At 40.6% G+C, this 27,963-nt stretch overlaps 1 protein-coding gene and 1 pseudogene across 30 annotated transcripts in view; one reads left to right on the top strand and one right to left on the bottom strand.

Annotated features, from left to right (window-relative positions):
• The first annotated feature begins 2,055 nt into the window (after window positions 1-2,055).
• LOC131439833 (5.8S ribosomal RNA) lies at window positions 2,056-2,201 on the top strand (annotated as a pseudogene).
• An 8,796-nt stretch (window positions 2,202-10,997) lies between these two features.
• LOC131437234 (ryanodine receptor) overlaps window positions 10,998-27,963 on the bottom strand; it is a 75,557-nt gene continuing 58,591 nt past the window's right edge. For 12 of the 30 annotated variants that reach the window (XM_058606425.1, XM_058606422.1, XM_058606423.1 and 9 more), the window contains 13 exons: window positions 27,661-27,954; window positions 25,023-27,603; window positions 24,828-24,965; window positions 24,292-24,578; window positions 23,567-24,234; window positions 21,147-22,327; window positions 20,849-21,085; window positions 20,541-20,653; window positions 16,089-16,182; window positions 15,776-16,033; window positions 15,656-15,673; window positions 11,858-15,358; window positions 10,998-11,797 (listed from right to left, as the gene is read on the bottom strand). In XM_058606425.1, the coding sequence (XP_058462408.1) occupies window positions 11,582-11,797; window positions 11,858-15,358; window positions 15,656-15,673; window positions 15,776-16,033; window positions 16,089-16,182; window positions 20,541-20,653; window positions 20,849-21,085; window positions 21,147-22,327; window positions 23,567-24,234; window positions 24,292-24,578; window positions 24,828-24,965; window positions 25,023-27,603; window positions 27,661-27,954 (9,586 nt within the window). In that variant the 3' untranslated portion in view covers window positions 10,998-11,581. Of the gene's footprint in view, window positions 11,798-11,857; window positions 15,359-15,655; window positions 15,674-15,775; window positions 16,034-16,088; window positions 16,183-16,454; window positions 16,565-20,540; window positions 20,654-20,848; window positions 21,086-21,146; window positions 22,328-23,566; window positions 24,235-24,291; window positions 24,579-24,827; window positions 24,966-25,022; window positions 27,604-27,660; window positions 27,955-27,963 lie in introns of all 30 variants that reach the window. The other 18 variants (XM_058606430.1, XM_058606434.1, XM_058606446.1 and 15 more) reach the window with 6 other exon arrangements.

Below are 27,963 nucleotides of genomic sequence, written 5' to 3'. Positions count from 1 at the left end.
GTTGATCCTACCAGTAATATATGCTTATCTCAAAGGTTAAGCCATGCATGTCTAAGTACAAATAGATTTAATGTTAAACCGCATAAGGCTCAGTATAACAGCTATAATTTACAAGATCATTCAACTAGTTACTTGGATAACTGTGGAAAATAAAGAGCTAATACATGCCATAATGCAGGGACCTCGCGAAACCTGTGCAATTATTAGTCAAACCAATCGTCCTCCGAGACGGTTAAGTTGAAATCTGGATAATTTTGTTGATCGTGATCGTCGGTCTCGTACCGACGACAGATCGTTCGAATATATATACTATCAACTCTTGATGGTAGTATAGAGGACTACCATGGTTGCAACTGGTAACGGGGAATCAGGGTTCGATTCCGGAGAGGGAGCCTGAGAAATGGCTACCACATTTAAGGATGGCAGCAGGCGCGTAAACTACCCAATCCCGGCACGGGAAGGTAGTGACGAGAAATAACAATTTAGGTCTCTTGATAGAGGTTTATAATTGGATTGAGTTGAGCATAAATCCTTCAACGAGGATCAAGTGGAGGGCAAATCTGGTGCCAGCAGCCGCAGTAATACCAGCTCCACTAGCGTATATTGAAATTGTTGCGGTTAAAACGTTCGAAGTTTATTGTTGTCCAACACGTTTGCTACTCCGAATGATGGTAGAAGATCACTGGATTGTTGCGACTATAGGACTGGGTGTGCGATCACACGAGCCGTCTGGTTCATGTGTATTTTCGTGGTGTCTGTTGCCTTTTATCGGGTGCTGGCGTTTCCCACAAGCCCAGCTTCTATTACCTTGAACAAATTAGAGTGCTCCAAGCAGACTATCCCTATGGCCGAGAATAATCTTGCATGGAATAAAGAAAAATGACCTCGGTCTCAATATTCATTGGTTTGTAACTCAGATCAAGAGGTAATGATTAACAGAAGTAGTTGGGGTATGAGTATTACGTCGCAAGAGGTGAAATTCGTAGACCGTCGTAAGACTAACTGAAGCGGAAGCATTTACCAAGGATGATTTCAGGTCCGAACTTATTGAGGTAAGACAGATTAACAGCTCTTTCTCAAAATTAGGGGTAGTGGTGCATGGCCGTTCTTAGTTCGTGGAATGATTTGTCTGGTTAATTCCGATAACGAACGTGACTCAATCAAATTAAATAGAACGCTATCAGCAGTCAGACGATGATCCCGTCCGGTTGGTGGTCGGTGCGGCGGGGTGATTTACGTTGGGTAATTATGCGGTGCAGTTCTTCGTTCGCGCCGGTTCCGGCCGGCGGTGTAGTGTGACTGGATAATACGTCAACTCATCGAGGTTGACTTCTGCTCAATAGGACAATTTGTGTTCAGCATAGTGAGCGATAACTGGTCCGTGATGCCCTTAGATGTTTTGTGCTGCACGCGCGCTACAATGTGAGCAGCAGCGTGTACCCTATTTCTAAAGGAACGGGGAAACCCTGAAATGCTCATTTAGTTGGGATTATGGATTGAAATGGTCCATATGAATTCCCAGTGAGTGCTGGTCATTAGCTAGCGTTGATTACGTCCCTGCCCTTTGTACACACCGCCCGTCGCTACTACCGATGGATTATTTAGTGAGGTCTTTGAAGGTGAACATTGGCTAGTCCCTCGGGATTACATTTGAATCGCTGAATTTGACAGAACTTAATGGTTTAGATGAAGTAAAAGTCGTAACAAGGTTTCCGTAGGATAATCTGCGGAAGGATCGTTACTATATTGATTTGTTTTGAACAACACACACAAAACCATCATACACCCGACCCGGCTTGATGCGAACGTGCGCATGCCTCTCTCGTACGCACAAATTGTTTGTGTTGAGAGAACGAAAATCACCCTACACTTATATTTTGTTCCTACTCTTGGGCGCGAAATGCGTGCTCGTAAACGGTGCTACTATGTGCTATACTCACTCACTCGGTCTCGCAGGTCCACTGTGGAGTGCGGTGTGCAATCGTGAACCCGTGCGCGTGGATGCCCACCACAACAGTGTTTTGTGCTATTATATGGTATCCGGTAAGCTTATAAAACCATAGGCAGAGGATCACTCGGCTTGTGGATCGATGAAGACCGCAGCTAAATGCGCGTCAGAATGTGAACTGCAGGACACATGAACAAGTTGAACACATGTTGCACATCGCATAACGTTACGATGTACACATTTTTGAGTGCCTATATTTATCGATTCAACTATACGTGCCATGCATGCATGCATGCGCGTATGCGTAGTGACGTTTTCCTACCGGTGGCCTACCTGGTTGTAAAACGTTTATGATAGTCAGACATCGATTGTATCGGTGTCGATAGGCAATCATCGATACAGGCAATCGGTGGTTGATGCACAATAGGGTGGGACAAGGTTGTATGGGAAAAATTATTTTCTCGCTCCACCAAATTTTTCGTGTTTCTTTTGGGTCCTATAGAAACTATGCAAAATTTTAGCTCGATAGGAGAAACTATATTTTCGCGCCCGCGGTTCAAAGTTTGTATGGGATTTAGTATGGGAAAACTAACTTTTAACAAAAAAATCATCTGGAGGTCACCCTATATACTCAAAAAATCAGCGGTCATGTAATTTTTGTAAGAAATTTAATGAGGAAGAAAACCTTCGAAGACTGTAATATAATCCGACATCTGTAAAAAATGTTATTAAAGAAAAACCGACACAAGGTCCGAACGATGGCTCATTCCTTAATATATCTAGCACCACTGCTGCTAGTGGTGGTAATATGAGTTTTCTTTCTTTTATTATGCTACGACGGCTGATCTGAGTTGTTTGATGTCTTCACAATAGTTGTAGTTTGAAGATTTTTTAAACTTAAAAACCATGTTCCAAAACTCACTGTAAAGACACACAAAAAAAATAACTTTTTTATTTGAAGAAATACAATTTTGAAGTCTTCCACAATATTGTTGATAAACTCAAATACTACAACTTTGTCGAAGACATAAACCATCTGTCTCATATGGTTTAGAAGATATGAACGATAGAAAAATAAGAAAAAGAAAAATTTGGAATTAATGTTTTTTTCATAGTATTAAATGAAATCATCCATATCTTCTAAACCATATGAGACAGATGGTTTATGTCTTCGACAAAGTTGTAGTATTTGAGTTTATCAACAATATTGTGGAAGACTTCAAAATTGTATTTCTTCAAATAAAAAAGTTATTTTTTTTGTGTGTCTTTACAGTGAGTTTTGGAACATGGTTTTTAAGTTTAAAAAAATCTTCAAACTACAACTATTGTGAAGACATCAAACAACTCAGATCAGCCGTCGTAGCATAATAAAAGAAAGAAAACTCATATTACCACCACTAGCAGCAGTGGTGCTAGATATATTAAGGAATGAGCCATCGTTCGGACCTTGTGTCGGTTTTTCTTTAATAACATTTTTTACAGATGTCGGATTATATTACAGTCTTCGAAGGTTTTCTTCCTCATTAAATTTCTTACAAAAATTACATGACCGCTGATTTTTTGAGTATATAGGGTGACCTCCAGATGATTTTTTTTGTTAAAAGTTAGTTTTCCCATACTAAATCCCATACAAACTTTGAACCGCGGGCGCGAAAATATAGTTTCTCCTATCGAGCTAAAATTTTGCATGGTGCTTATGGGACCCAAAAGGAACACGAAAAGTTTAGTGGAGCTGAAATCAATATTTTGTCCCACCCTAATGCACATACATCCAATACTCCCAAGCCTGGCTTGGATACACCCTGATGTGTGTAGGCAGTACATCGACATTTGACCATCCGATGAATAAGTAGGCCTCAAATAATGTGTGACTAAAGCTTGCTTCAGATAGAATTGGAACGAAGACAATTGCTTGTATTTCAGTTTTTTTTATAAGATATATTTATTAAGGCACAATGCGTTAGCTCTATGATGCCAAAGGCATTTTCTAATAATAAGGGTTGTGTAGGTGCTGGCCTCTAATGTTTTACTGGTGACGTTGTTACTCAATGGTAGTGGCCGTATGCTTGTCCGTATGGGTCCACGGAAGACACCCCCGAGTCAAAGACCCGGCTGTATTTCAGTTATTTATTATTGAATTCAAGATCTTTTTTTATACAAATGTAGCGTTTTCTTTATACTTTTAATAAAAAATACGGATAAAATTATTCGTCACGGTTTCGAAGGAATTCTCGATTTTTTCCTGTAACACGGCTCATTAGGCGGCGCACACCTTCTTCGTCCATCATTTTAGCTATCTTATTCCACCAGGTCGTCATCTGATTGATGTCTTTGACAACCTTTCCCTTTGCCTTAAGTCTCCTATTTAGTATTTCTCTATAGGGCGGAACTGGGGGCAGTTGGGAGGGATAAGGTTTTTCGGAACAAACTGACCCCTTTCTCTGCATACCATTCTTGAACGACTTTGCTGTAATGAAAGCTTGTCAAATCTGGCCAAAACATTATGAGATGGTCGTGGGATCGAATGAACGGCAAAATTCGTTTTTGGAGACACTCTTTTTGGTATAATTCCGATGTCGTTGTCTTATTTGTAACGAAATTTTTCGTTTTTTTTGCCACAGCTGCAATTGCCTTACAAATCATAAATTTTGTTGCAAATTTGTCGGCAAAAACAAATTTAAATTTGGCTGGAACATCCCTCCGAGCCGTTGCCAAGTAAAATTTTTGACCTGGGATTAGCCCGAAGTCAGCTTTGACATAGGTTTCATCGTCCATCAGCAGACACCCGTCGAACTTGGTCAGCACCTGGTCATATAGTTTCCGAGCACGAATTTTGACCACACTATTCTGTTTTATGATCCGATTTGGCTGTTTGCTAGCTCGATACGGCTTGATTCCTTCCCGGAGTCGAGTTCTTCTCACGGTACCATGGGAAGCATCGAGTTTTCTGGCCAAATCACGGTCCGACAGATTAGGATTCCTCTTAGTAATCTTCAAAATCTTACCACGCAGTTTTCGGTCGACAGTTCCACTCCGACGATTGGCTTGAGGCTTCCGCACGGAACCACCCGCGATCCCATTTCAACCAGAATATTCGTTGATTTTCTGAATTCGTTTGGTTGAAATTTGGTACAACTAATCGATTGTTGTTTTAACCAAACTGTCATTTTTGTTTTTCGATTAGCAGAAACGATGGTTGAAACAACTAATTTAACTGTTTGAAAAAAAATGCTGTCAATTAGTGAGGACACATACCTTTCAATTTCAATAAATATTTTAGTTGAAATAACTGGTGTTGTTATTGAAACAAAATTCTGTTAGTTGAAAAATAAATCGGTTTTATTTGTTTTAGACATTGCAAATAGTTGAATCAATTCGAACAATGTTATTGATTTGCGAAAATTTTAGTCAATTTATATGAGCTTGGGTGCATCAACCGCTGAGAATTGGAATTTTGCGACGGCAACTCAAACGCGCCATTCAATCGCAGCGCGTTCTGTGTGTTTGAAACCCTTCGCTCCTGTTACTTTCATAAATTAAATTCATGTCGAAAAGCGTTTTATTGCTAATGCATGAACATCATCATCGGTATCAAACAGCTGGAAGTAAATCAGTCTGCTGGAAGTAAATCAATGATCGAATTTGAAGCAAAAATTTCGCATACCTGAAAGATTACGAGATGATCATTCATTAACATTTTCTAATTTGTCACCAAATCTTTTTCATCTTAAACAAGGTTAACTTTATCACAACACCGCTGTTAGATAAACACTTGTTATCATGAATTTCTCAAATCGAATGAACACAATTTCACCAAACGCTTAAACCATCGATGCTGTTTTCATTGACATTTTGAAGCGACGCGAACAGATTTCAACTAAAAAAGTTGTTGATTTTGTATTGCAATTATTGTTTTGGTTTCAACTGTCTCCGGCATTTGACAGCATTCAAAACAACATATTTTTCAACTACTTGAATATATGCAAATCAAAAACCATATTGGTTAAATCAAAAATAAATTAGCTAAATCAACTATCGCAAAAATCAAAAACTGCGATATCGCAATTTTATGATCGAAGGGTTCTCCGTGCGAATCGTCGTCAATGTTTTCTTATACCGTTTGATAACGCGCCATACGGTATTTCTGGGCAATTTCAGCTGTTTAGCTAGCCTAGATGCAGACCACAATGGATTTTCCAAATAACTGTGCACAATTTTTTCCCTTCTTTCGGCTTCCATGTTGATTGTTTACAACGTACAGTCGATTTGCGGAATGTCAAAAACCATACGTGAAGCTGACAAAATTCCCGACACGTGGGCGCCAAGAACTACTAAATCCGTCCACCAGGAGCGCCACAATTTGAGTAAAAGTTTGTTCCAATTCTAATTGAAGCAAGCTTTAACAAGAGGTGACAGAAAAATTACTACAGGGATAACTGGCTTGTGGCCTCCAAGCATTCATAGCGACGTGGCTTTTTGATCTTTCGATGTCGGCTCTTCCTATCATTGTGAAGCAAAATTCACAAAGTGTAGGATTGTTCACCTTTTCAAGGGAACGTGAGCTGGGTTTAGACCGTAGTGAGACACGTTAGTTTTACCCTACTCGTATGTCTTAACGGTATTCCTGTGCAGTACGAGAGGAACCATAGGAACGAACCAATGGCTCAATACTAGTTCGACCGGACTTTGGTATAACGCTATGTTCGTTGGATTATGCCTGAACGCCTCTAAGGTCGTAACCAAACCGAGCTGACAGTGTCTACAAGACTTCCTAGTGTGATCTCACGTTGGCATTTTATTGATACAGAGCCCGTATGCATTGTCATACAGCAAGTACATCGCTAATATGCTGGAACGCTGGTGGCATTGTAGAGCACCAATATATAATTTTGATACCTGAGACCCCCTACAAACGATAGGTTTACATGCTGGGGGTTGCGAGTGGCAGAGGAAGTCTCTATATTCCGATCTAATCAGACTACCCATACTGGATGGTTTGTTAACGCCACAATTCCAATATGTAAACATATGTACATAAGGTACACGTTGGAGCGATGTGACCCACTGAAAAACACGAAAAGTTCGATAGGTGACGACATGTATGTATCTTGTATGCACTGCAGGGTACAGCACGCATATGGTTGCGTATCACTTCACCGAAAGACACTCGCTTGATAGGTGACATGAATATCATGGTCAGCTAATGTGACTGATATTTCGCTATGACTTATTTTCAGTAGAGAGGTTCGATTTTTTTCAACCCTGTGAAAGACCAATCTGCTTCAATGATTTTTTCAGTATCTCTCATCAGAAAACTCTCGAAACTTCATGGAGCAATGGTAAACTGGGACGATGGCTACATTCCATTATCCCTACGGTATCGACGAAACCTTGGTTCAGAGGATGAACGTGAGTCGTTATTTCATTCGTGTTATGTCGTGGCTCATGTGAAATCACTACACTTTCAACGTACATCTCCGGCGTGTTGGGCTCGCGGAGAGTGGTCTCTGCACCTGTGGCGACGGTTATCAGGACATCGAGCATGTCGTGTGGTCATGCGTAGAGTATCGCGACGCCAGGTCGAAGCTACTGGAATCCCTTAGGGCCCAAGATAGACCGACTGCGGTACCGGTTCGGGATGTGTTGTCGAGTCGGGCAAGCTCATATAAGGAGTGTATCGAAAAGTAGTTAGCAACGTTGATTATTGAATAAAAAAGCGAAAAAAAAAAAACATATCTTGACATCAGTTTTCGATGTATTGTAGAAAAATTACATTTTTATGCATTTCACTGATTATATTGAAGAAAATTCTAGTTTCTGTGAAACGCTCGTACTTTGGACTTGACATTCTTCATTAAATTCTGCACAGTTACTTTTGTGACTTTCCTGGTGGCAGCTCCTTCCTCCCGAAAGTGCCGCTTGACAATTGCCCAATACCTTTTAATTGGCCGAAGATCCGGGCAGTTCGGTAGGTTGATGTCCTTTTCCACGAATTGTACATTATTTTTTGACAACCACTGTAGAACGGAGTTGGCGTAGTGGGCTGAAGCAAAATCCGGCCAGAAGAGAGGAGGAGCCTTATGCTTTCTGTACAGTGGCAGCATTCTCTTCTTCAAACATTTTTCCTCGTACACCTTGGCGTTAATTGTGCCCTTCGTGAAGAAAATCGACGACCGCAAACCACAGGTACAAATTGCTTGCCAGACCAACACCTTCTGCTCAAACTTTTCCATCGCCACCGTGGTGTCAGCGTCGTCCAGGTCCTGGTACACCGATTTCGTATAATATTGCGGTCCGGGCAGCGCTCGAGAGTCTTCCTTGGCGTAGGTTTCGTCGTCGATCAGGATGCATCCGCCTTCATTCTGTAGAATCCGGCTATACAGTTTTCGCGCTCTTGTTTTGGCCTGAACTTGCTGTACCAGGAACTTTTTCGGTACCTTCTGTTTCTTGTACGTTTTCAGGGAGTTCCGAACTTTGATCCGTTGAATCATCCCGATGCTGGTGTTGAGCTGCTTGGCCAAATCCCGCATTGACGCCGATGGGTTTTTCCTGATGTACTCAACCACTTTTAAGTCCCGGCCGGCAGAGATGGCATTTCACCAGAGTGATACACGCTAGAGTCAGATTTTTGCCACACCGAGGATGCAAAAAACGAAGCACCGCACAAAGAGGAAAGCGCACTTCTTCTCAGTGTCGAATAGACAGCATTTGAGTGTGTGCTTGTGGTTAAAGCAGCTGGCGCGAGTGAAACACATTCTCTTCGCATGAATCGCTCACACGCGCTCTCGTCTAAATACACCCAAGTGACCACTGGCGCGTGATGGTGAGCGAACACTTCTGTGAACTTCAATTAATAGAGAGTAGATCTGGCCTTGCTATGAAAAATTTGCAAGGAACACCGAAAATTTTAGGATAAATTGTTTTATTTTGTTGATTTTGCGTGTCCACGCTTCATCTACGAAAACCATACAGCAGAGTGCTCATCGGCGTGTACACCTCTGTGAAAGTATCTGCATCCACCTCAGATAATTTATAAGCTAATGCTCTAGCACTTTAGTGCGATTCAGTGGAAGAGGTAAAAGGAAATAAACAAACGCACTCATGATGCGTGCACACTTTACACAACAGTGGTGTATAAATGTGAAAGAGAAGAGCTCTCGTTGAAGGTGTCAGTGCGAGGGGAGAAATTTTGCTGGCTCTTCGTCACACAGAGGAGATAGACATCTCTGCCGGCCGGGCTGGCTGGGACCCGTTTTCCTACCGGATCGGGGCAAATCCTTCATGGAAAAGGTCTTACCGAACTTCTCGATAATATTTTTGACACTGGTGTGGTGCACTTTCACCCGTTTTGCAATTTCGTTGTACGTGACACCACTTGCTGAGCACCAAGTGTGCAGAATTTTCTTTCGCGTTTCCGGATCAATTCGACTCATCATTGAAACGATAAACCGTACCGAAACCAATCGATTGCGCAGCTGTTATTGACATGTAAACAAACATGTCACGGCAAAACACGCCTCAAAACATTAAGCCATTTCAGAGCAATAACTGTTTGAATGTTGTTAACTACTTATCGATACATTTCTTATGCTGCTCATATACCATTACCTCAAACACATTAATATACAAGTGTAATCTGTTCTACCTCGCTCAGAAAGTATAATCTCCACCTACAGGTTCGACACTAACATCCGCCCGATTTTCTCGATCCCCGTTCCTGTCCACCATCTTCATTGGAACTAACATGATCTTTTTTTTTCGTCACTAACTTTTTCGTTCCCCCTTCCCCGTCTATTCTCCATTTCTATGGCATTTAATTAGATCTCTGTCGTTTTCAGACATTTTGTTTCCACACCCCCTTTCTACCCCGTTTTCCACGATATTTACTTCCCTTTAATTCTCTTCCGTAACATGACCATCACCGCCCACGGAAAACCGCTCCAATCGATGATCAGCATGCAAGCACCCTCCAGGTTTTCGAACCGAAGGATGCGGCCAACATAGATTCTCCAACACCATCTGAAAGACTGACATGCTATTATCCGATGAATTGGCCGATCGCCAGCTGAAAGCTGGATTTTCGAGAATCCGCGACCCCGATACGCCATTACCTAATAATATTATTCTAGTTTTAAGTTAGTGGTTAGTTAAGATTAGAAAATACCCTTGCCATCTTAGAGTTTGGGAAGTGTGCCTTAAAATTATATTATATTATGGGATTCGCCGATACGAATTGGGCAACATACGTCAATGATCGTCGTTCCGTATCCGGGTACCTATTTTGGATTTACAACGCTACAATCCCTTGGACTACCAGAAAGCAGCGAACGACTGCTTTGTCGGCAACTGAAGCTGAGTGCTCGGCTCTTGCGGGCTGTATATGTGAAGCTGTTCGAATGTGCAAGTTATTTGATGAACTTGATATACGTCATCAATACACAGTTGAAATCTACGAGGATAACCAATCGGTTATCATCTTAGTTGAATCGGATGTTCCTTCGAAGAAGATGAAGAATACAGAAGTGAAATTGAAATTCATTAAAGATGGCATTGATAATAATAAAAGAGTCGTAAAATACATTTCCACAGTAGATCAGCCAGCCGACATGTTCACAAACTGGCTTCCACCAATTACCATTAGTAAGCTTTGTATTAATTTAGCTTAAGGGGGTGTGTTGACAATAAACTAATCACTTTGTATTCAGTGTGTATTAACAACATCGTTTTCCCACCTTGTCATGCAAGTCTTGAATCTGTAATAAATATTGATTATCAATTAACATACCAAATAGGCCACACGTGTTTTTCTTAATTTGTTCTCTCAGTTTTAGACGTGATTTATGAAAAAAATGAAAATATCGATTTTGTTCATCTGACGCATTAGCTGATCCTCTTGATGTTCATCACGTGTATCAGATAGATGTGACCTGAGAATGTATTAGGTAGTGTGATTTTTAGTTAACTAATTCAATTCGATGGTTCTGCATGGTAGAAATAAGCATGGATAGATAAAATGAAGAAAATTTGCTTCATTCGTAAGCAATCGATCTATTTTTTAGGTTTAATTTTTTTTATTTAGGTAAAAATTATTTGAACAACTGATAACTGTTTAACCTTCTTTGACCTAAACTTTACTCCTCATTTGATCAATGACAGCGTTAAGTATAAAAACTCTAATAAGAAAAGACAATTGGATTCTTATTACTGACGAAAAAAATAAAAACGTTCGCTTGAGTTGAATCCTTCTTCTTGGGAAAAGATCGTCTTCATTCGTAAAAGTATGTCCGGCATATAGCAAAGTGTGTCGTTTCGAATATCTCACTCAATAACGTATAGCCAAGATTCGAGTATCGAGAATGATTGAGGAACATTCTTATCATTACAATCATCCGGTTTGGCTCGTGTTTTTCTTGGTGATTGTACATCTTTACAGAACTTTACAACCGTGTGATCGTATGTTTATAATGGTTTTTAGTTTCAAATAATAGAATTTTTGGAATATGCTTTTCAAGTATTAAACGGATTCAGAAAAATATGTCTTTAAAATATCTCCTATATTTGATGATCGTTTGGTTTGGTTTTTGTTCGTTTGCTCTATTATCAATGTTTGGCATTCGCTGTCCTTAGACTTTATTAACTGCCGCCTCCACTTAGTTCATCTTCATATTGTTTCCTGAAGCAATCACCAACTGGGAAAAAGTCCCAACACCTCTGCTGGTACATATTCCACACGTACGTTTCTTGACCGGTGTATTCAGTGTCCGGTTTGTTGATTAAATGCATTAGGAAGAACATGTAGTTTGCCAGATTGTGTTCCTGAGCAACATGTGTATCAAATCCGTGGGGTACCTTGAGAATGTAAAAAATCGTAAGCAAAATGTTATTAGTCTATAATTTCGAAATTTTTACCTTATCGAAGTAGTCTTTGCCTATACCACATATGAAGCAGTTGGATTCCATGTCCTCCTTGACCGACTCCAGCTGATCACGAAGCTCACCAAAAGCGTCAATGATCAAACCTTGGATGATGGCAAGTAGGATAACGATAACGAAAAAGAAGAAGGATATGTCGAACAGAATACGATAAACTTCATATTCATCGCCGTCTGGATCACCAATTTCATCACCAATACCACCACCAGCTCGAACACCCTTATACAGGTGAAAGACAAAACAGGTTCCCATATCGTGACATTTGCGATCCCCTTCTTCACCATCATCATCCTCCTGTATGTAGAACTTACGGAAGAAATTGAATGCGATTACGGTATATATGTATACGATAATTGTCAGCAACATTACTGTCAAAACAAGCTGCTTTCCATTGTGTGTTACGGATTGTAAGATCGTACGCAATGTCTTGAAGCCGACTGCGACGTCGAGTAAATGAGCTGCGAAGAAGAAATTGTTGAAGTTGCCCATTACCGAAAAAGAGAAATACCACAACGAGTACAGGAAAGCATTGTCGGTAAAGGTCACCCCAGCTTTCCAAATTTGGTATCTCCAGTCAATATTGGCAATGAAATGGAAAAATCCTCCTCCCTCTTTCTCTTCTTGCGCAGCGAAAGCGTTCTTCTCCATTCCAAGTAAGTTCGATATCGAATCGAAATCATAGGTTTCACTATACTTCTGTCGAACCTTTTTTTTTACAAATTTGTCCCAATAATTGACGGGGAATGTTTTTGCAGATATAACTAACTTATCCCAGTGCGATTTGAAGTCGTCGTCTTCCGGTTGTTCAGCAATAAAAAGACCATCGAACTCCAATCGTCGAGCAATTTCCTTTTCTCGTTTGAATATCGCTAAGGGAACCTTCAAATGGTAGTAAGCAATCAGCATGCAAAGTGATACTAAGCTATGCAGACAAGCAGCAATCCGCATCACGTGTTCCATATAGAAGAAGTCTTCATCTACTTCCACCTTCTCCAAAGGATCTTCAGCATCTTCCCCACCATCTCCGCTACCACCTTCACCACTTCCGATCTCTATAGCAGCATCCGCTAGTCCAGAACCAAGCCCTGATGCAAGTTCCATTAAATCTTCCCCGGATCCTTCAGCAGGTTCATCGTTGCCAAACGTTGTCACCTTGTAGAATAACAGCATAAAGTTGATGCCAAAAGCCAAGACCAAGGCAACGTATTTCAAATTGTAGAAGTTTCTTGCCAAATAACTGACTGCTTTTTTGGTATATTTCGAGAAATCTATTTGATTCACGGCAGCTGGTTCTTTTGTATCAGTTGAAGCTTTCTTTGATTCTGCTTCTATGGTAGCCAACGTAGCTTCCTGAGCTTTCTGAGCTTCTGATCGTTCCTGAGCAGCTCGCTTTGCCGCTTCTCCTCCAAGCAGATCAACTAAAGTCATGGGAGATTCAGTGCTAGCGATCTCGGTTGGTTGCTCACCACCACCCTCTTCTGGACTACTTTCACCAGTTTCTTCTGCCGATGACGATGGACTCAATGCAGGAGATTCATGTGGTTGGACACGATATTGTCCATTTTCTTCTTTGCTAATATCCAATCCAAAGGCCTGGACTGTACCTGGTGGTTCCTCCATTGGTAGCGGTGGTAACGCTAATGGTGGTTCAGCTTCAGGGATCACCTCTTCCTCTTCTTGTATAGATCCACGCATCAAAGACATGAGAATGTTTACCAAATACTTGATAATTATGGATACTCCATAGCCCGAATAGTAGAACGCGTAGAATATCATCTTGAAAAAACCGATGATAATTTCTGGGAATGATTTCGATTGCAGCACGGTGATTTGATGTTTGATATTTGATGGTGAGATCATGAACACCGAGTAGGACAGACCATCCTTAACGGCTTGAATTGTTCGTTTGATCGGATCCCTAGCTGCTCGTTCTTCCTCTTCTTCACTGATATACGTGAAAGCAGCTTCACGGCGTACGTTTCCTGAATCGTCGTCACTCGCCATCAGACCGGAGGCGTGAGTCATTTCAAATATAGCATCCTCACAGAAGTTAACGAAGGCTTCAAGTTTCTCCTTGTCACCACCTTCTGTGACGATCGAGTAGAAAAACGCACGTTTTGATTCCTTAATCTGCGGTTTTTCCCATTGTTCTATATTAGCTTCCTTAATTTCGAAGTAAACTCGTTCGATACGTTTGGATGAACCCATGATCTCGATACGGCCTAGGAACGATTCGAAATAGTTCAACACGGAACCAGCAGTCTCTAAGAAACGCGCTAGACGGGGTTCATTGGGCATGTGTTCGGAAAGGTTGGTCAACAACACCGCCAAATTAAAACCAATTTCTTTGGCTGGTTCGTGGAAACGATCAACGAAGCCGATGTAGTCGATTTTTCCGTCGTGATTTGTCTCACAGCAAGCCAGAAGGAAATCGATTTCTTCCGGCGTGTAGCTTTTCTGTTGTTCCATCTTTTCGCGAAAGTCTTTGGGCAGGATCCATCCATCTCCGTTGCCATCGATCTCCATAAAGCTCGCTGATGAAGTAAGATCTTTTAGTTTCAAAAACATGTCGAAATATTTGAGAATAAGCTCTACGTTTGATGCAGACTCTACTAGAGTGTCCACCATTTGTTTACCGATAGTACCGTTGACTACGTTACCTTCAAGCATAGAGAGCATCATAGTAATCATATCCTTTTGAAGATTAAGCAGTTCTTTCAGAAGATCTACTTGGCTTGAGTGCTTGGAAAGTTTGTCCTGCATATGAGAAAACAAAAATAGGAAACCTCCGACTGCATCCCATAGACGAGAATGAGCTAACGCTTGCTGATTTTGAGTACACGGCCCTTGGATTACCTCAGTGAGAGTGTTAAACACCTGACTAGCGACACCGATAGCTTTAAAGAAATTAGCTTTTCCAGCCGGGTCGATCAATTCCTTGCTCGAGTAATGCCAGTAGAAATCCATGATAGATTCCTGCAGTCGAAGGAGATAATCAACCGTACAGATAACAACATTCACAGTTGTTGTGTTGCCGGCCTGTGTTCGTAAATAGTTTTGCCAGTCTAAGTTGTGACCTTCGCAGGTCAGTTGGATGAACCGGAACAGAGCACATGTGAACTCTGCATCATGCATATTCTTTTCACCGGCTGCTCCTTCGGCACCAACTCCCAAACCTTCTGCTTTTGTGTTTCGCTCGAAGGCGTCCAAATCTAGCACACTACAGGAGTTCATTAGACCAGCGATGGAAGTGAAGAAGCCAACATCTTTCTTCTCCTTGAGATGGTTTAGCATACCCAACTGGATGTCGATGTTACCGCCTCGCAGAATGGCTATCCCAAGCTGCAGTGTTCCCATGACCATGTCCGATGGGATACCTTTGGCAGCGGAGATGTGTAGTAGAACCATTTCCGCCACTCCACGGTTTGCCAGACGTGCTTGGTGGAAAAGCAGTTTCTGCTTCTCCATTTCTTGTTCCTGGAAGCAAGCAGATTCATATTAGATGTAATTCATTGAATGATGCACCATCTGATGATGTTTTCGCTTGATGCCAAACCTAGCTGGTGTGAAACTGTTTGATTAAAGACAGCTTCGTGTTGAGTGTATGAGTTTTGGTTTTTCAGTTCAATTGTCTCACCACTGTTTAAAGGGAACTAAACTGAGTTTAGTGAATGTTATTCATTTGTAACACCAATCCTGGTTTGTTCAAGCGAAAACATCAGAAACAAATTATTCAAGCGCTATAACATTAACAGCGTTAATATTCTTTCTTACCATGAGCCTCTCCATTTTCTAACCATAGGAATGGCATGTAATGTTCCAGAAGGGGTTTGGTTAAGTACACTAAAGCATTAAGTATTCGTAAGCTAGCAAGTCACATAAACCTCTACTTACATGAATGCTGGCTCCTCCTTCCTCTTCTCCACCACCCCCACCTTCACCTTCTTCTTCTTCTCCGCCTTCCTCCTCCTCTTCACCACAAGAACGCGCGATTATGCTAGCGTAGGACATGTAGAGTAGATCCTCCTGCAGAGCACCACTCCGTTCGGTCATCGCACCACGACAGAAAGTTGTTACAAGTTGAGTAAGTGGATCTGGTTTGCCTTCTTCTTCTTCCTCCTCCTTCTTCTTTTCGGCATCCTCAAATGTTTGCTATAAAAGTTCAAACAATTAGTACCAAGATTTTTGAATATTTTGCAATACTTACAGTAAGATCCTCAATCATAACTTCTTGGCCAACATTTTCATCTTCTAGCCACAGTTCCGAATAGGTTCTACCGAATATATTACAAGCCCGATGTCTGAAACCCCCAACAAAAATTCCGTTAGAATAGATGCAACTCATTATTGAGCAATCGGAACTAACAGAAAGAAAACAAAGCAAATAAAATGCCACAACGTAAAAACTAGTATCATTTAGTTGCAATTTCTGCTTTTTGACTAGTAAATATAGCAAGTTTCAGAAAAAAACCATAACCAAATTGAAATACAAACAAAGAAGGAACAAAAATCTGCTTAACACAGTGGTATAAGTATTCGGTAGGACAAGAGATAAATATAGTTGACAAGTCACCTGCTCATTCTATACATTGGTTTTGCTCTTATACATGCAACAGCCATTTTACGTCGTGCTTGAGACAAACTGTGAATCCATTTAGGACCGAGGGATTTTGGTCGGCATGCCTATATATATAGTTGGTGGTATCCAAGTTAGTTTATTACAATGCGGTTAGTTCATCTTTAGCCAATAGGTAGTGTTCATGTAAATCAGTGTGTCAGTGAGAGAAAGAGAGATTCTGCGTTTGTGTAGTATCGTGGATTCTCGATGAAGGAGGTTTAGTAGTCAATGAGCGGTGCGCGAAGGATTAGTACGGTTGTATGCCTGTTCCTGCTGTTCTTGTTTGGTAATGAGCAACGCGTGCAAGATTGTTGTTCAGTGAGTATATTTTTAAAGGTATAGACCTAGAGCTTGGACTTATACTTAGACCGGAAATAGAAGATGCTAGTCGGAAGAGGTTCTGCTGGGAAGTATGTTTACTTGCTTTGGTTTTTTTATCAAAAACATGTCATTCAGTGCAAGTTTAGCCTCATAACATTCAGTTTCTGCTTGATAAAACAAAAAAAAATTAAATAACAAAACATGAATTGCTTCTTCAAAAATATGCAACAATGGTTACTCAAAACATTAAGAAGAACGAGTTTTGTTTCAGACTGCGTCGTTTACGGCGGTTTAGTTTTAAAAAATTTATTGATTGCTTTAAACGTTACCGATATGGCCATTATGATTAAACAGATTCTTTCCAAAACTAACAATGTCTGAAACTGCGTTAAAATGCTTTATGTGAATGGTAGTTTTGTATTATTGTTTATCAAAACATGGGTTTTCTCATCGCACTTGAATAATTGTTGATTATTTAAAATGTGATACTTATGTGAACATTACATTAGATATTAGTTGTTCGCTTATTTGATCGCTTAGAATGATGAATTTTTGTTAACTCTTAGAATTCAGTTATGATATTTTCATTATTTTTTTGATCATTCACCGTTTATGCATTCGTTTACGAGCTTTTAGGTAATAGTTTTTTTATTTAAAAAGAATCGCAAGTCGAAACTCTTGCATACAAGTATGAGAGAATACTGGTAAACTTGTACGCGCGAATATAACATCACTGCTTTCTCGCAAGAGATCTTACCCCGGTTTAGCGAGTTAAACATTTGACACAATTAGTTAAATGTGATGCCGTATGATGGCGTTGTTAAACTGAAGAATGATTTCGCAACAAGAGTCAACCATCTGTCTGCTATCACGCAGCCTTGGGTATGGGTTCGATTCCCAACCCTGTAAATCAAACCAGAAAGATTTTTTTCCCGAGAGGTGATAAGGTAAATCTCTGTAATCGAAAAAAAAACGAATATAGCAGTGAAAGAGACATAACCGACAATCCGTACTTCATACGCTCATTTTTATGAAGGTAGCTCAACAGATCTCGTCAATCTTAGAATTGTTTGAAAGTCACTCATCAAACCAGGAATGTCCATGGCAAAGATTTCCGGTTCCGGAAATACAATCGTATAACTTACATAATCGACAAATCAAACTTTATTTTATGCGTTAAATATTTCGACAATCTTTGGGTAGTTGAAAGCTTCTATGAAGCCATTGATTAAGCTGGGAAGGCTCATAGCAAAGACTTCCAGTTTCGGAGCTGTAATCATAGTAGTGACGTATCCAACATACCACACATTTTTTTTTGCGTCATCACTTTATATGATGTTTACAGTTAAATGAAGTTGTTTATCTTTAAATGGCATTTTAATTTGTTACAACTCATCACCAGGGCTGGCAATAATCAACTCCGTATTTCATCATCACTGAGTTCAGCTCAGCCGCAAATCGGTTTCTGAAGCATCACTGAGCGAGTTGAGAAACTGGGTAACCATTTGTGTAGAGAAAACATCGTCTCAACATCATAGTGTCAAGCAATCATCAGATGAGCGCTGAGTGCACATCATATATTAGAACCCACTGAGAGACGATTTGTGAGTTGTGATTTGATGTGTTGAATCAGATTCTTATGACACTGTCTCGCTTGTATTCCCCCTCCACCAGAGTTGCCATGGGCGGCCAACTTTCGAATCGATGCCACTTCAATCCAATTCTCAACACATGTTTTCGTGTGCTAGAAAAAGGCATTCGGTTCAGTAGTCAGTTGTGTTTAACTCTAGACATAAAATTCAATCATTTATGGTATACATCACGCTGCGGTTTGACTTTTGTTTTCGTACATTAATGCTCGTGCATATTTCATTCGAATGCGCATTCACGTACGCATACATACATGAAAAACTGATCTCACGAACTGAATCGAATAGTATATGACACTCATCCCTCCGGGTCTTGGTTGCAACACCAGATGCTTCAAAAAGCAAAATATCGAGACTATTTGAGACTTGGAGTGGGCTACAAGCTGATGAAACGTTCAGATTTTTGACTTCTACAAAACAAAAAAAAAGATACGTCGGACCACGGATGTCGAAGCAAGGCGGACTCAAGGCGAGCTATAGACGCGTCGGAGACTAAATAAAGCTCTAAAGAAAAATCACTATGCATTCCACCACGAATAATGATAGATGAATTCAAGTATTTGGGATCATTGCACTGGTGACTGCCACCAGCGCTGCCTGTAGAGAAAAACACTGGCGTTTTCTCGCAATGCATGCGTACTTTAAACTCGAGAAGTCCCTTCGGGCGGAGAAAGGTGTTACCATTCACGGCGGACCGTATATGTAAAACGGAACGGGGAACTACGATTTTCGAAAGCTGGCAAAAAAAAAGAAACTATTTTATGCACATCAAAACTTGGACAGCTATGATAAGCTTGGAATGTCATCGAGATTGAGCATCAGACTTTGTTTGAGGCAAATCAATCTACAAAGACTTTGTTTGAGGCAAATCAATTTACTGATCGAATTATCAACACTTCAATGCAGTGTTTCGGTTAGAGATTGAAAGCTCAGTAGCCTTAGCACGAATTCTGTTCCAGAGTGAAGAAAGATTATAAAATTTTGTTATGAATTGGAAAGAAGTTGTAAAAGTGAAAAGTGAGCTCGAGTCATTAAAGCCTAATTCCAAAGAATCGAATTTGCGAAATTATGGTTTTGAAGCCAGTTCCTCCACAAATTTACAAACTGAAACATTGGTTTCATGATAAAATAAAATTTTCATAAAATTGTTCGGGCGGATTTAGTAGTGCCAACTATAACACCTGAGAGTTAATATGTATTAGTGTTGTTGTAACCCAAACCCTCACTCAAAATCTAGCAAATTTAGTAAAACAAATTGCGATTATAGAATGAGCAGTTGCTTGCGATGGCCTTAAAGGTACAAAAGATTTAGTAGTTATGGTTTGGAGCACAAGAAAAAGGATTATATACTAAATTTTAGTGCGACATTCGAGTCCATTTTTTGATAAAAAAAGATTATTTCGATATATCGTGCATTCGGAGTGTTGTTGGCGAACATAAGTTTTTAAAGTTTACTCGTCAATGCAAGTGCACGATTCAACCATTCACTATAGAACTAGTAGTAAGCTGTGCTGAAGGACAGTGTGGTTCATTTAACTAGTTATGTATCACGACTCTACATTCCGGTCAGTTTTGGGAAATAAATCAAAGTGTTAGAACAAGTTTTGGAAGGTGCTTGAATTGAAAGGATATAACTAAAGGATTGAATCGGAGTGTATTCTATGTGTCAATTGATTAATGAATGTTTATTTATATTCGGTTTTAACCGTTTGGTCTTTCAACTTTCTCTATGTGTCAAGTTAGTAGACAGAACCTTAAATTGGGAAGGAATGGATGGTGACATGTTTTAAGAATAATGTTGACAAATGGTGGATGGTGGTTGTGGAGTTTGATTTGAAGGTTACCGCATTCGATTGGTTTCAGTCAGCTGTTAGTTTTGGAAAAGAAGTGTGAGAGAAACAAAACTAATCGATTTTTATGCATTAATGGAAATTCGAGAATATTAAAGTTTCAAACAATTCTTGTCTTGGCATTGCAACAACTATTACGACATCAGTGAATAAAAAACATAACTCACAGAAAAAAAACAAAGGTGAAGAATTTTTTGAATAACAAAATAAAAATTATAAACCTTGGCAGTGAATGTAAGGAGACATGTCTAAAACAAGCAATAACCGCTCGCTTTCTCTGTATCGAGACACAACTTCTATAGACATTTTTACTTTGCTGTTGTGGGTGGTCAATCTAGATATATACCGGAAATAATGTGTACTTTAGAGATTTTAAACTTAAAATTGTATATTTTCAAGGTAGCAATCAGTTATCTAAAATGTTCATGTTGATTGAATCAATATCTAGATCCGTTATTGGAAGATGGAATGAGTTGATATTGAGAGAGTGCGATGATAAGGGGAAAATTGGACCAATCAGAGAACTTACCATATGCAATCCATAAAGAACTTTAGCCATGGCAACGATTCGTTCAACGGTATCTTCAATTTTGTTTCCAGGCTTCTTGTCGGCTTTCTCAATTGTGTCCTGAACAACAACGTCCTCCTTCTTACCGAGCTTAGAATATAAATAATGCTGCCAGGACATTTCATCCGCTGGATCTAGTTTGTCTGGTAGTGTTAACTGAGTGCGCGCAAACTCAACGACTTCATACTCGGGCATTTTCTGAAAACAGATGGTCAGGTCAGAGCAATCGCTGTATTAGGTTTGTGGTGAGATTGCTTACCTTAAGATAACGATCCTTGCAGTGCTGCACTAGTTCTTGTTCTTTACCAGCGAACAAGTTCAATCCTACTGGAAGCAGCCGTTTAAGGCAAGCTACCATCAAACTGGACTGAATTTCCTTGTCTTTATCGCGCTTCTTATCGCGAGAACGTTTCTTCTTTTTAACTTTTCCGCCAGCTGCTGGTGTTTCGCCCGAAACTGTAGCTGTACGACGAGTGGTTGTTGGCATGATTAGGGTCATGTTATCGATTTCGTTGGCTGAAATAAAGTTCTGTTCTTCTTTCAGGAAATACTGGCTCTTAGACCACACATTAAAGATTTCTGCAACGTAGTTGTACAGCTCTTCTGCTTCGGCAATATTGTCCTTCAACCAGTGATTGCGTTGGAGGTCTACGTACTTAATCAGTAATGGGTAGAATGAGTAAATATCACGAACCAATAGCTGCCAATCTTCCTGAATTTGAGCTTCGATCTGGGAGGTATCATCGGTGGATGATTTTAGGAAACCTCGCAAGCTTTCTTCCTTGTGGAACATGCTGTCCACACGCTTCTTGGCTCGTTCAGTAAGGGGCAAGAATACCTCCTTCAGCAGCTCTTCAGAGCTATTGATGATAATCTGCTGCGTGTAACTTGCGATACGAGTCATCCATGGAGCATTTTCATTTGCGATGTTCTTCTTAATCATTTTCAAAACGTTTTTCAGTAGTTGATTCATGTGATCAGCTGTGACCATGGTTACATGGTTTCCGGACTGAGGACTAACATTATCCGGCCCTTGGCTCCACCAGAATGGTAGATACGAACAGAGCAGCGGTAGGATAACATCGATGATATGTTGGGATTCTTGATAGGTTTTTTCCGATTCCACGAAATGATCTACTTCGGCCAGAATCGTTTCTAGTGTTGGCATTGAACTTTCCATTTTGGTCATAATATCCTGGGCTTCCAGCGATGTGTCGGCAATGCGGTTCAGCAGGGAGAACTGATTGTGCTTATTGCAGTGAGGCTCCAGGAACGCCACCGGGAAGCAAGAACTGAATGCTCCCAGACAAGAGCCTAGTGCCGGTTTGTGTCGTTCGATTTCTGTTTTGAGATATTTGCGATCCTTGGTCAAGGTGGCATCAGTTCCGAGGATGTATAGAGAGGAGAGAATCTTGTAGGACGCAACTTGGATTTCATCAACTGGAAAATGTAAAGTAGTTATGTGTTTTAGTATTATTTTGACGACTTTAGTCCAAAGGATGTAGAAACGATTTCGTACTTTAACTGGAGTTACTTTATAAAAAAGATGGAATCTGTATACTGAGATTGAATCTGTTATATGTTATAGAGTCAAAACATAGATTTAAATGACCTAATAATCACTTAAATTATGTTTGTTGGTAATTTATTAAAACGTGTGTCGTTTAACTGAGGAATTCGCTACTGAATTAATTATGAAAAAGACTACCCTTGATGAAATATACGTATTTTAGATAAAAATGACACACGAAATTTTTTGTGTAACTTTTGAACCGTATGAGTAAATCTTATTGATAGTGTATTGCTTACATCTGTCAAGTTTCATTTTTACTCATACAGTCGTTCCTGTTTTTTTGTCGAAATAAGAAATTGTTCGTAAAAAATTTATAATCATAATCTAGACGTTCCGCACCGATGTAGCGCTTAAAGGCTTGGAATTGTCAATGTAAGTGTATCAAGTGTGATAAGAACCTTCAAGAAGCGTTTGAGTATCCCAAAAAAGGAAGGAAGTGTTAGCAAAGTAGAATAACAGTTCAAGAACGATTCAAACTTGTCGATTCGAGATGTCGCTAAAAATCCAAGGTGTCAGTCTGTTGTGCATAAAATTATTCAGTATGCTGGATTACTTTTGGGCGACTTGCCAATTCGTTGGCAAGTCGAAATTCGTTGTTCCAAAAAATGTTTTAAAGAAGAAGTTATTGAAACTTGCGAAGAAACTCCTCATCTGGGAGGCGATTTGCGGATGTTGTGAAAAAAGCGCTCCTTTCATCACTTTCGGAGCAATCAACGTTGCGATTTACACGAAAGAGGGTCTTAAGAAGCGTCCTTTGTCATTCATATGAAAGCTCAAGGAATAACCTCGCGTGATCTATTTTACAGTCACTATGCGCGAAACGTGTTGGAGTAGTACCGAGTCAACAAAGTCAATTTCGTGCCAAATAATATGAACCCACCGAATTCATCAGAACAATTTCAAGAAAATTTGATAACTGGTGCAGTTTTGGTGAGTCATTTTTATAAAAATACCCTTTAATATAGAAGAAGTTGTGTGTCTTATACATATGTGTTACTAAAAAAGAATTGAAAAAAATGAATAAATCGGCAAACAACAGTTCAACGTATTCTAAGCTGCCGTGGATATACGAGAAGTAAAGTGAAAGCGAATTCAAAACTACTCACGTAGTAAATCACTACCATAATCACACGAAGCTAGATGATCGAACAGCGCTGTTAAAACTGGCATGATAACTTGATTCACGTATGCTAGTGAAGTGGATGTCTTCAAATGTGTACCACGTAGCCGATCGTATTTTCCTTCCTGTAGATTAAAAATGGTTTGGCTTAAATCGTCGGACGTGTTGTTGAAGAACGTTAACATGGAAGTACGAATAAATTCCGGACAGGTTCGCACTAGTGACTTGGCGTCGATACTCTTCACTAGCACCTGCAAACAGCGGACGGTGATTCGGACATCTGCTCCGAATGCGGCCATCCGGTAACGTAGTAGACTGGCCAGCTTGCAGAACAGTGCAGCTACCATTTCCTTCTCTTTTAATGAAGCCGCTCCAATATTATTGGTTGCGGTAGCGATCGCGATGAAGTAGTTTCTGTTGGTAGAATAGTATTTTTCAATCAGTGGTAGAACCACTTTGGAGAAGAATTTGATGTCCCGTGAGCATGTTTTGAACGACGATCGGCGACTGAACGTTGTTGACGGTTTCAGCAGCTTCATGTTGATCGTAGCACGATCGATGTACGAAATCAACTTTTCCAGAAGCGAGTAGGCAAATCGAGCTTCTATGGCGGCAGCCGTTACTCCTGGTTCTTCCGTCATTCCGCGAGATGGCCTAGAAGTAATAAAATACGAAGTGAACTCCAGCATTGATCACACACCAAAAATTTACTTGTGTAGTTTCAATCCCTGATATTGTAGGTATTTCAAGAATTCCTGGGATCGCTCGCGATTCTTGTGTTTCTCCTTATCGGTCAACAAATCGTATGGAACTAGCTGTGGGTGAACTCCACCACCGCATTGGTGCAGTTCTTCAAATTTCTTCTTCGCCCAGATGTCGTGGGAGTTCTCTGCCAAGCGCTCGGCCATATTCTGCATCTCTCTGCTCAACGTAAGATTGGTCATATCAACTGGATGGGGATTGTAGTTGAACGGAGATCCTGTGTCTGGCTGCAATTCCTTTGGGTGTTAATTTACGACATTCACAGGATAGAGAGTATATGTAAACGGGAACAGAAAGTTGTTCGTGCATTGTTTCGAGGTCACGTTGTGGGTGATGACGCGCATTGAAATACCAATTGGATTGTACAGAAGAATTCAATTGTGTGATTTGTTAGTCAATTTGAACAATTTTGTTTATACTAGTAGTTCAAATATGTGGTTCATTGAAAGTTATCACAGTAAGGAGAATAATATGGCTGTACTTACCAGATTCGGCTTCGACTGTCTACGCATTGAACCACGGTTGGATAGTGGAACATCTCCTTCAGAGTGCTCGACACGCCAGTTGAGTGCTATTAGGGCTTTTAAACTTTCTCGCACGGGATCTTTGTACCGTTCCTTTTCCTAAAATATTGCTTCATTCAGTATTCCCGCCAAAATATATATCCATGATCTACTTACATATTCGCTCAGAGTAGTGTACGGCTTGAGTCGTGGATGAGTTTTGTTTGTATCGGACCATTGGTCACCATAAGTCCAACCATTCTCGAGCTTCCTACTAGCCCAAGCATCATGGTAGTGTTCGCTAAACTTTTGGATTATTTGATTGAGGTCGTTGGTCAATTGAACCACAGTGGTATCGATGGGCTGTGGGTTGTAATGCGGTTGATCGGGGCTATTTGTCGGTTTGCCGTACAGGTCATCGTCTGAGTTCTTCGATAAACTGTAGTCCGGTGGGAGGGCGCAACCGATGGCGATTAAGCACGGTAAGGCTTTACCGAATAGTTCAGGATCGTAATCCATGTTGCTTAGAGAATCAAATATGTTGGAGAAAAGTAACATTGTAAGACGCTTCTCTTCATCGGAAGAGGCGCCAAACTGGGAAGCTTGACCACTCCCAGTAGTTCCGTAATATTTAGCACATCGATCGTAGTGCAATGTTAGTAGTCTCAAAGCAACTGTTGTGTATTCGGATAGTTTGGACACATCTACGGTAAGTTTTCTCAACAACTTCAGTAACATGGCTGGGTGCATAGCCGAAGTCAATGCTACTAAAAAGTCCGAAACAGCTTCACGCTGCCCTTTGGTCAGCATGCGGTTTTTGGACATCCGATAGACAGTGTGCAAGGTGGCATCGAGCAAGCTCGCGTAGTTTTCTGCTTCATTATAGAACTTTGAATGCTTGATAAGAAGTGGAAGAATAGAGTTGCCGATATAGCGATTCATTGATAGCGCCATATCACTCTCTGAACCATCACTACGATCTAAAATAGTTGCTGCCCGCAAATCAGGCAAAAAGGAATCTTCTAGTAAACGGAAGAATAGCTCCTGTGTTTCAATTCCATACACTCTCTCCAAGAACAGAACAACACTTTGTTTGTGACCTGGAACCAGCCCAGATGGCATGTCGGATTTCGGACGTTCTTCTCCTGTTGCAGGATTTGTCAGAGTAAATTTAAGACTCAGAACACCCTGGAGATCTTCCAGTGGTACCAAAGATCGCAAAATAGCCCGAGCTCGAAGAGACTCATTTTTACCTTGCTCAATAACAGCTGCATCTGGTGCGCAACGGCCCAGTAGATCTACTAGAGTACAATAGAAACTTAAAATGGCGGCACCGGTATCAATGTAATCCTCATCATCATCTCCTTCCGGTAAAGGATGAGAGAAGTTTAACCCACTTATTATTCCTTCTGCATCTTCTCCCATCTTACTTCGCTCGGCGATTCTTTCAGACATCTTATTGGCATCGATTATGGCTTTCAGTAATCCCTCTCCTTCGCCACGCAACGCAGGTCCTAAACACTCTGGGCGACGAATTAGCAAACGAATGACTAAATTGGCATTCTCTTCAACACTTTCGCCGTTAACCCATACGCAAAACCGCAGGAAATCAAGGTATCGTTCACCTTCCACTGGATCCCAACCAAGATCAGGATATCCTCGTTCGATCAATTCCGAATTGCTCTGCAGTCCACATCGAGAGAGATAGACCGCAATTTTCTCCAAATAATGTTCACGAAGAGCTAGTGCCAGTTCGGTATTTTCCATCAAACTGGAATATGCTACATCCAGAGGAGTTGATCCACGGAGGCTTGGCCTGGACAGTAAAATATTCGAGTTTTCCAGCAAAAAGTCAAAGTGATCAAACATTGCACGTTGATTTTGTCGACCGGTGCGGCAAAAATAGCAAAGAAAGCGGCAACATGCCACAACCATTTGATGGGACGTGTCTTTCTCCTTTGGTATAGCCTCTTCACCTTCAGGAGACTGCATTGGTGCATCGCTTTGTGCTTGCGCTCGACGACCTAGAGTGTTCATCATGACGGCCATCACGTTTTCATGGACTCGCAATATACGAATCAAATCCGGATGCTGGAAGAATGTATGATTGTTTACCAACTTCCACAAACGCTTACGCATCAATTCCTCTTCTTCTTGGCTCATCTGCACTGGCAACAGAGCACGAATTTGGCTCAAGCCGATCCACATATTGGCAACATCTCCCGTTGTTTTTGAATTGATAACGTAGGTTTTGCTCAATGCCTTTATGAGTTCACCGATCGTGTCATACTGTCTCACCAAAAGTCCGAACATTTCCCGAACCAATTTCGGATTTTCAATTTGAGACTCTTCGGCCCATGAAACAATTTGTTTAATTAATACTTTCCTGAAAACTTCTTCCGGAGTCTTCTTTTCGACTTCCTCTGGTTCTATCGGATCCTTTTCCAGCTCCTTGACAGCGTTGAAAAAGTTGGACATTTTTTTGAATACTCCCGGTTTAATGTTCTCTGTAACATCGACAACCTCTTCTTCCGGTTCCTGGAGAGCATTAAGAGAAACTTTTGTCATTAGACCGTCATGAAACACTGCTAATTTATCGCGAAGCTCTGGTCCACAAGAACAGTTCTCCAGATCCTCGCCTTCCAAGTTTTTGAAACACAAAATGGCATTCATTTGTTCCCGTGGTGGACATCGGAACTCTCGAGTTTTTTTGGCGGCTACCGCACTCGGTAAATCCGAGTGTTTGATCTCAATATATCTGTTTTAACATTCTGATTAGCGTTCTTGAGTTCTGTCATAAACATACAAAAAATACCTGCGTAATTGATCTTGTTGTAGGTCGCACACGTAATCATGGGCAAACGCAATGATGCTTTCCACTCTGTGTCTTAGCTGAACATCGTACAAATGGTGCAGCAGGTAACACATTTGCAGTTTCGCACCCTCAGCCATCTTCATAGTTAATAATCCTTTGCGGTGTTCATCTTTACCTTCTTTATCGAAGTTCGGATCCCAGGTTTCGGGGTCGATCATAATCAATAACTTACCGACATCGTCGTTGGTGATTACTCCGACCAGCAGCAATCTGTCAATCAGTTTGATCAGTGGTCTGGTGAAA

Source organism: Malaya genurostris, chromosome 3 (genome assembly GCF_030247185.1).
Source record: "Malaya genurostris strain Urasoe2022 chromosome 3, Malgen_1.1, whole genome shotgun sequence".
NCBI classification, from domain to species: Eukaryota; Metazoa; Arthropoda; class Insecta; order Diptera; family Culicidae; genus Malaya; species Malaya genurostris.
The sequence above is the reverse complement of the archived record's forward strand: the minus strand, read 5'-3'. Positions and strand labels throughout refer to the sequence as shown.